This window comes from Myxine glutinosa, chromosome 1, assembly GCF_964187855.1.
Source record: "Myxine glutinosa chromosome 1, kmMyxGlut1.1, whole genome shotgun sequence".
Lineage (NCBI taxonomy): Eukaryota > Metazoa > Chordata > Myxini > Myxiniformes > Myxinidae > Myxine > Myxine glutinosa.
The window spans coordinates 205,091,942-205,104,692 of record NC_136261.1 but is presented as its reverse complement, the minus strand read 5'-3'; the positions used below and the strand labels follow the sequence as shown (position 1 = coordinate 205,104,692).

Genomic DNA, 12,751 nt, shown 5'->3' with positions numbered 1-12,751 from the left:
TTTCAGGCCGGTCACATCTGGGGACAGTCCCAAATTGCTAACCCAGAGCTGCCTTCACCTGCAGATTGGGGATGGGCTAAAAATGCAGATGATGTCTGGCATCCATTTTGGACAGTAATGCCAGAGGCGTCAAAAGCGTGCCGAGAGCTGATCAAGTGCAAGTGTAAAAAACGGTGTGCTGGAAATTGGAAATGTGCTGCTGCTAATCTACCATGCACAGAACTATGTTTCTGCTCTGGACAATGCTTCCGAGATGAGCAGTAGGAGAAGTAAAACGGATGGAAAAAAGCTTGCAGCATGTTACGGCTGCCAACTGGTACGAAATGTACTTTGAAATGAGCTCTTTGACTTGTTATATGATTTGTCAACTAGGGATCCATTGAATTGGTATTGCTTTTGCAAAGAACCCGGGATTTTCAACATTTCGTCTTGGCGGCCATATTGGAATTCAAAATGGCGGCCATACCATTTGTCAGACATTTCAAATTATTGCCTTATTGAACTCAGCATGTCAACATACCCCTGTGTACAAAATTTGAGCACCACAGGTCATTTAGAACCCAAGATAGGGATTATCAACATTTCGTCTTGGCAGCCATATTGGAATTCAAGATGGCGGCCTGTCCATTGGTCAGACCTCTTGGATCCGCCAATTTTTGAACTCAGCATGTCAAAATACCCCTGTATGCAAAATTTCAAACTTTCTGCCGGATGTGAACATCTCGTGCAATTTTTGTTACATATCTGCCCCACTAGGGTAGCCTGGCCTGAACAAGTTGGCAGTTGTTTGGAATCTTCTCCACTTGTAGATGATCTTTCCGACAGTCGAATGATTGATTTCAAATTGTTTGGAGATCTTTTTATATCCCTTCCCAGACTCGTAGGCATCTATAAACTTCTTTCTGAAAGCCTCAGAGAGCTCTTTTGATCTAGGCATGGTGACGCCGCACACTTCAACAACAAAGAGCAAACCAAACTAAATGTCTGAGGTTTAAATAAGACAGGTTCCTCCAAGGTCTTTTCTAACGATGTTCTAATCATTTGCACCTGAGCTGGTGCATCTGATTCTAATTTTAGGTATTTGAAGTAGTGATAAATGTAGGGGTGTACTTACTTTTTCCACATGCGAAATTTGCATTTATGTTTATTTAAATTATACAATGGACTACAAAATGTAAATGTTTCATGATATTTGTTATATTATATCACCTTTATCTGTCAATATTGTTGAAATGAAGATCAAATAGCTGTATGTTGAAATATGTTGAAAAAGTCAAAACTTTACATGGGGTGTACTTACTTTTTCATGTGACTGTATATTGTGAGAATCTATCTAACTGGTTCTGTTGTGCATTATACAGTCACAACTTTCACTGACTTGTTTTTTTATTTCACTGACATTTCATTGGCACGACCACATACTATTGCCAAAAGCAACTATGCAATGGTCACATAGATTTGCTTAAGTTTATATTATAAAATATAAAAATAACCACCTTTAGAGGCCATTTTTCCCCGCAAAGCGGGGGTTGGCCTTTTTCGGGGACCGTGGTTGTTGTTGTTTTTTGGTCCCCTTTTTGAAGCAATGTTTTACGGCTGGATGCCCTTCCTGCCGCCAACCCTTTTTGTCACCTTTTACGACAAGCAGGGAATTACCAGTGAACTGGTACTCAATTTGCCGACCTCGGAAGGATGACAGGCTGAGTCAACCCCCCTGGTGTTAATTCAGCGATCGACCGGGATTCGAACCCAGGATCCTAGGTATCCTAAGCTGGCACCCTAGCCGCTAGCCCAACACCAGGATTATATTAAGAAATACATTTCTCTTTGTTGAGAGTATCAGAAATCCTCGTATTGGAAAGATATTTGCAGAATTGATTGTGACTTTTCCCTGATCATCTTGGTCCTAAATCCACAACACCTGTAACAGAAAAAACAGCCTTTTCTAGATCTATATCATTTAATGTAAAGGTTGTGTGAATCAGAGCTGAAGATTTGGAAAGAAAGCTCGGGAAAGAAAACTATAAAGTTTCCTTAATAGAAGTAAAAATGTGAAGTCTGAAACAACTATATTATAACTCATACTTTTGGTATGTATGTAAACAACTATATTATAACTCATACTTTTGGTATGTATGTGGGTGACTGAACAATAGAATCAGGTACTCTTATCTGATGACCCCAAGTTTGAACTTTTTGGATCTAAGAGAACATCATCGTAGAATATTCAATCCTTCATACACATGATGTTAAGCTCGCTGTCCCATCTGCTATCGCCTGCTTTGTTAACATTGAAGAGCTTGTGGTGGGTATTGTTCAGAAAGAGTCAGCTTTTGGGTATGGGCCTAGGCTTAATTTCAACTTCCTTGTGAGTCTTTGTTTGACGTAGCAGTGGGACGCTGCATTTGATGTTTTGACACGTCGCAGGTTTCTAGCATATTCAGTAGAATTATCACCGCCCATTCAACAACTTTCAGCACCATTACTGGATTCTGCTCAGAAAATATTCTGAGTATTTGATATTTTGAGCAATTAGCAGACCTGCCTACCCATTACTGCATATTTGAATGCAACAATTTGCGAATATACAATCGTATATCATTCCATGTATTTTATTTATTTCCCCTTCACCCTACCCTCCGCCCTTTTTTTTGTTGTGCTAACATTTGGCAAAGATGAACGCAACTCGCTTCCTGTCAATAACATATTTTATGCCTCCGTTGACGACGTTGCCGGAGGCATTATGTTTTCAGGTTGTCCGTCCGGCTGTCCGTCAGTCCGTCCGTCCGTGATAGGTTTTTGTTACCGTGATAACTTGAGAACGGCTGAGGGGATCTTAGTCAAACTTGGTGCAGGTATGTATAATGAGGTAAAGGTGAACTGATTAGATTTTGGGGTCACGAGGTCAAACGCCAAAGGTGAGAGGTCATGTTAGGTGAAAAGCCTTTTACCACGATAACTTGTGAACCAGTGATGGGATTCTGACCAAATTTGGTACATTTACGTATGTAGAATGATGTAAAGATGAACTGACTAGATTTTGGCGTCAAGCAGTCAAAGGTCAAAGTCTGTAATATGTCTAACTTGAGAACAGCTGAAGTGATCTAATTCAAACTTGGTACAGGTATGTATAATGATGTAAAGGTTAACTGATTAGAATTTGGAGTCGAGGTCAAATGTTAAAGTCTGTAATAGGTCTATAGGTTGAGAACGGCTAAAGTGATCTAATTCAAACTTGGTACACATATGTATAATGATGTAAATTGTAAAGATTAACTGATTAAATTTTGGGGTCAAAGGTCAAAGTCTGTAATAGGTCTATAGGTTGAGAACGGCTGAAGTGATCTAATTCAAACTTGGTACACATATGTATAATGATGTAAAGATTAACTGATTAAATTTGGGGGTCAAATGTCAAAGTCTGTAATAGGTCTATAGGTTGAGAACGGCTGAAGCGATCTAATTGTTGAGAACGGCTGAAGTGATCTAATTCAAACTTGGTACACATATGTATAATGATGTAAAGATTAACTGATTAAATTTTGGGGTCAAAGGTCAAAGTCTGTAATAGGTCTATAACTTGAGAACGGCTAAAGGGATCTAATTCAACCTCGGTACAGATATGTATAATGATGTAAAGATTAACTGATTAGATTTTGGAGTTCTGAGGTCAAAGGTCAGAGGTCATGTCAGGCCAAAATATGATAACTTGTGAACAGCTGAAGGGATTTAAATTAAAACTTGGTACAGGTGTGTATAATGATGAAATAATGTGGGCAGTGGCATATCGGTCAACGTCGTGACGTCGAAGAGTGTCGTTATAGTTCAATAATGCTGTCATCTGAGGTGCAGACAACAATCATGCATTTTTTATCTGTCTCTCAGATAATGACAATTACCTGAAGTACAGACAACAAATGAGGGTCAGTAAGATGGGTAGTCTGTTGATTGGTACTCTTAACAGCAGTAGCTCTGGGAATGAATTTTTTAAAACTTCAATAGCAAGTTGCCCGTGCCCACATGGGATTCTAAACGGGGTGGGATGGATATGCCAAAAATGCAAATGACATCTTCTGTCATCGAGCTGGTAAGCTTGGAAGAACAATTAATATTCATTGCCACATCTGATGCAATTTGAATGCTCTAATTGTGGCGAGGTGGTCCATTTGAAACTGATTATTCAATATATGTAGCTTTTTCATGCTGAGGGTCTGTAATAAAAAATTGTATATGTGTCAAAGCCAGTGACCAATTGCAAATGTATACTAGAATGATACATGCATGCATGCACAGTCTGCTCAATGTGGGCCACATGCCAGACTGAAGTAATCTATACGGTTAGTGTGATAACCACATAGCTATCTCAACATCCTCGTCGCACATGCCTGGCTCAGAACCAGAGGCAGCACATTTTCTAAAATAGCATTGAAACTAAGGGATTGTACAATCCAACATAGTCCAAAGCCACCAAAACGGCCCAGTACACAATCAAGAGGAAAAATATCCACAGCCATATTCTAACTGTTGAGGTCTCTTAGCATGCACTCTGCAATTATTTATGGAAGTGACTTTTCAATTGCACACTCTGGGATTTTCAACATGAGATGGCATTATCAGAAAAAAGAAATGCAAGAGTTTAACTTCCCAGGTGAGATGAAAGTTTCTAACAAAGTTTGATAGTGCTTGTGCATAGCCATGTTTTTTTTTTTTTTCTTCCATTACATGTCTGTATGTACTTACTACTTACCACCAGTAATTAAAATTTATTTTTGCTTGTTATGTGTATGTGAAAGAAATGTGAAATATGGAAGAAAAAAAAAATCTCTAAATACCTAAAAATGTTGTGGGGTGAGGAGAGAGGGAGGATCGTAGGTAAGGTTTCTTAGATTTTGATATTTTATTTTCAATCATATATTCATATGAATTGTTTTTTGTTTTATTTTTATTTTTAAGATTGTAATATTTTATCTTTCAAATAAAAGCAATCTTTTAGGACCTACAGTACTGTGCAAAAGTTTGGATTATTTTAACGATATTTACACTTTGAGGTAAATTAATCAAATTGTCAGTGAAAACAGTCAAATGCGTTTATTATTGTAAATGTACAACCTTTATAAATGTGCGTGAAACAAACTGCTGAAGTAAATAACAAGAACAGTGTCATTTTATAGTATCAGACAATACTTTGTGTGTTCACCCATTGCTTTATTGGGTGCCATCAGTTTGTTACTCATGTTTCTTACATTACACAGTTCTCGAAGGTTAGTGGGGTTCCTTTTGTTCTTCTCTGTTTTCTTGAAATCTCAAATTCCCTCGATGGGACTCATGTCCGGACTCTAAGGCAATCATTCTAACACTTTGAGCACACCACAACTGTACCCTTGTTCTCCAAGTAATGTTTTACTCTATTGGAAGTGAGTTTTGGATCATTATCTTTTTTTAAAATGAATCCTCTTCCGATTAAGTGATTTCCACTGGAAACTGCTTGTTGCTGCAGTATCTGCTTGTACTTCTCTTTCATTAACGTCCCATTGATTTTAACAAGTTTAACTGCACCAAAAGCTGAGATACAACCCTAGACAGTCACAAAGCCTTCCCCCGTGTTTAACAGTAGGCTGCAAACATTGCATGTCGTAACATTCTCCAGGTTTTTGATGTACAAAATGGGGTCACTTAGATCCAAAAATTTCAAACTTGGATTTATCAGATCAGAGTACCTGATTATATTGCCTGGTGTCAGCTTATTGGTTAAGGTGGCTGGCTTGAGATCTTAGGGTCTTGAATTTGAGCCCCTGTCATGCCGTTGAAATAACACCAGGAAGGTTGACTCAGCCTGTCATCCTGCCGAGGTCGGAAAAATTAGTACCAAATTATTGGCAACAGAGGGCTTTGCATCAGCGGCACAGCCGCACTTCCAGAAAAATGATGCAGCCATGCAGAAATAGGCTGCGTATTAAAATAGCAGCTTAATTCTATTGTTTAGTCGCCCAATCTTCGTGCTGCCTTGCAAATTTCATTATTGTACACCGCTCCTTTCCTATGCCATCTCCAGGCATTGCAAATCGTCATTGCCGGGCACCAAAGGGGGCTCGGCAGTGACGCACGCTGAAAGAGAGTACTCAGTTTTCACTCTGGTTTCTTTCTTTCTTGTTTGTTTGTTTTCTTTCTTGGTTGTCCGGGCGATATCTCAGCCATCCTTTGAGCTAGGAAGCTGAAATTTCGGCACAGTAGTGAGCAAGTCCTTTGTCAAAAACGGTATTTTTTTTTTTGATTAATCAATAAATTGAGGAGTTATTTAATTATTAGCGATTAATTAAGTACTTATTTAATTAATCAAATTTCCTTTCTCTTCTGACCATTAACTAGGCACCTTTTGAGTTAGGAAGCTGATATTTGGACATGCCAATGACCAGGTGATTTGGCTGCAAAGGATATTTTTGATTTATTAATTAATCAATTAATCGATTAATTATTTAATTATTTGATTAATGACAAAAAAAATTTTTTTTTTTAAGTTACAGATTCTGATGAAATAGTGGTAGTTTATGTGTTCTCTGACCAAATTGATTAATAATTTAATTTTTTTATGATTATTATTTATTTATTTTCATTATTAATCATTTATTTATTTTCTTTCTCATTTGGCCAATATCTCAGGCACCTTTTGAGCTGGGAAGCTAATATTTGGACATGAGTGACCAAGTGATGTGGCTATCAAGGATATTTTTGATTTATTGATTAATCATTTCATCTATTAATTATTTATTGATTAATCGATTAATTATTTATTGAGTAATCAATTAATTATTTAATTTTTTATAAATGACTTATTTAATTAAATTTCTAAAAGATACATCTTCGGATGAAGCACTAGTGGTTTAGTTATGCGATTAGCCAATTGATTATGAAAATATTTTGTGATAATCTTTTATTGATTTTAATTATACAATTAATCAATCAATTAGTGTACACCTCTCCCTCCCAATGCAGCCTCAATGAGCTGCACTGCGGTATTGCCGGGCGCCCCGGCAATGCCGCGCTGTAGGATATTTAATTATTTGGCATGGGGGCGGTGTACTTTGAATGTATGTGTACTTGTTTTCTCTTTGTTCTGTGTTCTCAGCAGTGGTTTATTTGCTGCAACCCTGCCATGAAGACTTGCTGCAATCAGCCTTTTACACACAGTGCTGGACAAGATGTTAATGTTCAGGCCTGCTCTCATTTAATTTGTCAGTTGTTGACTTTATTTTTTCTTTCACATATGCTGAGTCACTCACTTAAAGTGCTTGTCTTGCCTTGGGGAAGTTATTGTGGGTCTTCCTGGCCTTTTCTTGTCTTTTACTGAGTCAGTTTCTTTCAAGCATTGCAAAGTGTACCTCACACCATTGTAGGAGATCTTGAGCTTTTCTGCTATCATCTTCATAGAGTGCCCTTCTTCTCAGAGAGTTTGGACCTTCACACATTGTTCTGTTGAAAGTTACTTCCTTGTTGCCATTCTGAACCCACTCATAGACTTTCAAGCAAGGGAACAAGCTGATGAAAACTAATATCACATATTCAATAACTTGCATCATTTATTGTGCCTTTGTTTAATTCACATTAATGTAACTGGTGTTGATAACTTCAATAATTATTTGTCATTTACAGTACAAAAATCCACAAACTGTTTCCTGCATAATACATAATATGTATAGCAAAAATAACACTTTTTCAATTTCGAATTTTTTTTATATACAGTACTTGAATGTAACTGTTCATACTCACCTAATAGCTGTCTAGCTTGGGTTTCAATCCTGACCCAGCTATAAACGGTCATCCTGGTGTTTCCCATCAATGTGTGTACCGTCCTTCAAATGGACACTAAACGGTGTCCCGTCTGCCAGCATTAGTTGGTGTACGTTAAATATTCCCCGGTGTCCTTCACAAAGAGTAGGCGAGCTATCGCCGGCACTCAGGCCCAGTTCCAAAATTCTGACCTAACCTTAGTCGAATGCCAGACCTGGCCATCCGGTTACTGAAAGACTTGGGCCAAGCTTCCCCTGGCCAAACCCACAAGAATGTGGGAATAATTGTGTCCATTAAAGAAAAATAAGAAGAAAGGCAACTGTGATATTAAATTGACTTTCACAGAAATATGAATTATTTTCGAACTATGTTGCACACTTCTAATTCCCACAAATGTTTAATGGGGAATAGCATCAAAAAAGTGAAAAAAAACCCCAAACATTTGCACGGTATTGTATATCATGGCCAACTGCCTCCTTGTGTAAAGTCATGTCCTAAAAGGGTCCCAGTGTACTGTAGTGATTGATATCCTGCTGTATTAAGCGTCTGATGCACATATATAAAATGCCTTAAGTTTTCAACTTGAGGGATACTTTCAACTTAAGCAAGCCTTCAATGACAATTGAATGAATAAGTGATGTTTTCTTTTTTTTCTTCTTTTTGTTTGCTTTCTTTATAAGTGAAATTATATCAGATATTTTTGTTATCTCATTTGATGCTGTCATTGTTCTGTAATACCAAAACTATTTGTGTAGGACAAGATGGCTGCCCTGGAACGGCAAGCTCTAGAGTTAAACCACAAAATGGAACAACGCAAAGCACAGCTCGAAGAGCAAAAACGCGAGTATGAGCGTCATTTCATTGAGGTGAGCATGTCCCACTGAACTGTAGCTTTGAGTTGAAATATTTTTATTTACTTATTTCAATCAGTTGATAACTCAATATTTTGACTGATTGCTTATCTACCTCTCTGTTACCTTCTTTGATCGCAGGACAAAGAACTCCTCATTGAAATTGAAGTGAGGTACAAAAAGCTCATGGGAAATGCCTACTCTTTATCTCCTGCTCCTTCCCTTACCCAGGTAATGAAGCAACCTCAATTTTCTTTCATTTGTTTCCATTTTGCCTATCTTTCATTTACTGAAATAATTTGGTTTTTTTGATCAATTTTCTTTTTGCTTTCTTACTTTCTTCCTGGTGTTCCTATGACTTCGTTTGAAGTAAACTGTTTTTGCATTTTGAAGCAAGTAAGCGTTATTTATTTTTTCTTGACTTACGTAGATTGGTGTTACAGAGTGCCTTACCAGAAGTCATAGGAATGAAATACAGTACTCACAATAGACCAAGACACACCAAGGTTTACTTTTTATTTTTCAGTATGCAAGTGTAGATGATCAGTAAGAAAATGTGTACTTTTATTTTTACATCCACCTCGCTATCCTATTTTTGGTGTGTCTTGGCCTATTGTAAATATCTAAATCATAGAACCGTAGAAAGTGGGATGATTGTGTGTGTGTTTTCATTTCATTTATGATTGTACAGTTGCATAATAACATATATTGTGCCCCTGCAGGATTGCTAAAAAATGAACTGAATCACTGTCGAGTAGCTCTCCAGGAAGGGCTGTTTGTGTTTGTTTTATTTTTTGCTCTGCATGTATAAATAGTCTTTTTCAATCCACTGATGGATGAAGGCTTCCCCAAGACTCATCCATAAACATCTATCTTTGGCAACTCTCATGCAACTGGCTCCTGCAAACTTCTTGAATTAATCTTGCTTTCTTCCAATAGGTCTCATTTGTAGGTTTGTTTTTGTCCTTTGGGATCCACTCCAGTATTTCCTTGGTCATCAATGATCCATTCTTGCTGCGTTATCAGCACATTGTCATTTTAGTTTCTTTACTTATTTCAATGATGAGCAACGGTACCCGCCCTATGGGCGGGGCTTCAATTGGGAGGCCCAAATGAAATGGCAAAATATCAGAAATTGAAGGTTTTTTTTATTTTAAACGATTTATATAAACATCCTTTAAATCATATCACACGCAAATCATCAAAATCTAAACAGTATTTGTAGAATTTCAATAAAAGCCACATCACTGTTCATATCGGTAAATATTATTCCATTTCAAATTTGGGCATTGGGCTCTCCAATATGTGATGTGTTCACGGTTTGAATTACGTAACGTAACGTTTGTGACGATGTTTTCATTGTGACGATGTTGTGACGATGTTTGTGTTCATGGTAGTGTTTGATGTGACGGTGTGAACGTAATTTCGCAATGTTTTTCGTTTTTAATCGTTTAATGAACGTAATCGTAATCGTTTTCGTTTAATGAACCATTTAACCGTAATCGTAATCGTTTAATGAACGTTTAATGTTTAATGAACGTTTAATGAGTTTAAGAATGAGCGTAATGATCATTGAATGAATGAATGTATTGAATAATTTGATGCGAAGCGAAAGACGCCTCAGAGATGTCACATTCACAATCGCTATGTTGTATGTACTTCCCATATGTGTTTCCTTCATTGTAAAAACTACCAAGTCAACAGTTAAAAGGATTTTGAGCCGATAGGTGTTATGGCCTTGGCAAGATCGATGGAGGCAGCGATCTGTTAGCTTATACACCGCCCAAATAGCTCTGTGGAATTCTCTCATGTAGAGATTAAACTCACGTCGTTTGAACTTTGGCCGAGGTCATTATTTATTTTTAATGTTTATATACAAATCAAAAAGAAGATAATTGGTTTTGGGTCGTCCTTTCCACATATCTAGTGGGATTGTGAGTTGGAGAGATGACGGTGATGGCGGGGAGGGGGTTGGCATTCTCTCAAGCAGGGATTCAACCCATGTCCTTACAAAAGGTCTTTGTCCGAGGTCACCGAGTCTGATCGGTGCAGCCGATCGGTGCAGCTGTGCAGCGATCGGTGCAGCTGTGCAGCGATCGGTGCAGCCGTTAGTGCGGCACCCGGGAAAATAACGTTATGCGGGAGTCCAAACCTGAAAATGCTGGAGGCCAAAGCTGAAATTGGAAAAACAATATAGCCTATTTTACTTCAGTAGATCCCAGGATTACCCACCCAAAATATCGTTGCGATTGGTTCAGCCATTTTTGCGGTACCTTTCAACGGATGGACAGACAGACAGACAGACGGACGGACAGACAGACGGACGGACATTTGGTGAATTATAGTAAGATCTCACATATCTTGTCTGTACTCTGACCCATCAGTTTCCTTTTGTCTCTTCTAATTCCAAGCATATATCTTTCCACGCTTCTTTGAATCATCTGTAGCTTCCATATCATTTTTGTATTTTGGCTTCAGATTTATTTTCACTGTGCTTATGCAGTCATATTGGCAATGTTGCATTTTTGTATGTGCTTGCCTTTTTCTCACTATCGGCCATTGCCCATTATCTTTCTTGGGTAAACCACATTTCAAAGTTGTCCTCCAAAACCAATCACTGACTGGGCATCCTCCATTGTACGAAGTCCTTCCTTGGCACACCTGAACTCCTATACAATTACAAGTACAGGAGTTTCATCCACAGCTTAAAGGAGTACTGCTTTCACCTCTGGGCTGGCCACCCTGCCTTATACCTTTCTCAGCTTGATGCTGTGGAAACAAAGACCCTCAATATTATTGGAATCTTCTGCGATGAAGCCGAGTCTATGGGCATATCACTTTCCCATCACAGACAGGTAGTCTCTCTGTCTTCTACCATCTCCTTTTTGGTCTTGCACCATCCCACCTGCTCTTTCCATGCTTTGTCCCTTCCCCCTCCCCCACTCCACAGGTTTCTGCAGGGCTCACATGGTCCACCCTCAACCCCATTCTGGTGAAACTTCCAAAATCCGAATCACTGCTCACCTCTACTCATTTGTTCCTCTTTTTTTCCGCCATCTGTAGAACCAACTTTCACATTCTCTTCAATCTCATTCTTTCCTGCAGGACTTCTCAAGACAGCTGTTCACCACCATCTCAGATCATTACCCACATCAAAACTATGAACTTTTCTTCCCTCATTAACCACCACCTACCATCAGGTCCTTCCAAATTTCCAGTTTTCCTTCCTGAGAGCTTGCTTCTGTATCCATCGTGTCCACCCCATGCGTCATCCCCTACCCCTCTTTCCTCCGCCCTTCTCTTATTTGTCCAAGTCCCCCTCTATTTTATCCATCAATACTGCCATTGGTGTCCCCCCCCCCCCTCTTTATTCTGCTCCCATTGTTCTGTTGCATCCTATTTGTGAAAAAAAAAGAGGTACTGATTTGGGCAATGTGTTTTCTCAATGCCCTTTTTTCCTTAATTTCTCCAAAACAGATTTTGTATACCGAGTCAACTGCTTTCTCATAATCTATGAATCGATGCAGAGTGGAATCTTGTATTTATTGCAAATTTGATTTGCTTGTTAGCCCGTCCCCCATGTAGCGAGAGATCGGGTTTTGCATTTGTTTGTGTGTGTCTGTGATAGCCTGGTGTTGGCTTAGCGGTTAGGGTGTCGGCTTGGGATCCTAGGATCCTGGGTTCGAATCCCGGTCGATCGCTGATTTAACGCCAGGGGGGTTGACTCAGCCTGTCATCCTGCCGAGGTCGGCAAATTGAGTACCAGCTTGCTGGGATGAATGATCCCGGTGTGTACCCCGGTTTAGAATAGGTGCACCGTATCCCTGCGCATCGTCAGAGGCGACCAAGGGTTGGCGTCAGGGAGGGCATCCGGCCATAAAAACATTGCCTCAAACAGGGAACCATGATTGTCATGGGGCCCGCAAGGCTAACCCCCGCTCTAGCGGGGAAAAATGGCCTTAAAACGATCATTCATTCATTTTTCATTGTGTGTGTCTGTGTGTATGTCTGCCCGGGACATAACTTTTTTTACCATTTGAGCTTTTGTCATCAGATTTTCAACGAAGTTTTACTAGTACCCTACTGCAAAGCCGCAATGAGCCAGCAAAGCCAAA

At 39.0% G+C, this 12,751-nt stretch overlaps 1 protein-coding gene across 1 annotated transcript in view; it reads left to right on the top strand.

Annotated features, from left to right (window-relative positions):
• LOC137433112 (uncharacterized) overlaps positions 1-12,751 on the top strand; it is a 129,552-nt gene that overhangs the window by 73,769 nt on the left and 43,032 nt on the right. The window contains exons 9-10 of the mRNA XM_068125570.2: positions 8,541-8,651; positions 8,778-8,867. Coding sequence (XP_067981671.2) covers positions 8,541-8,651; positions 8,778-8,867 — 201 coding nt within the window. The remainder of the gene's footprint in view (positions 1-8,540; positions 8,652-8,777; positions 8,868-12,751) is intronic.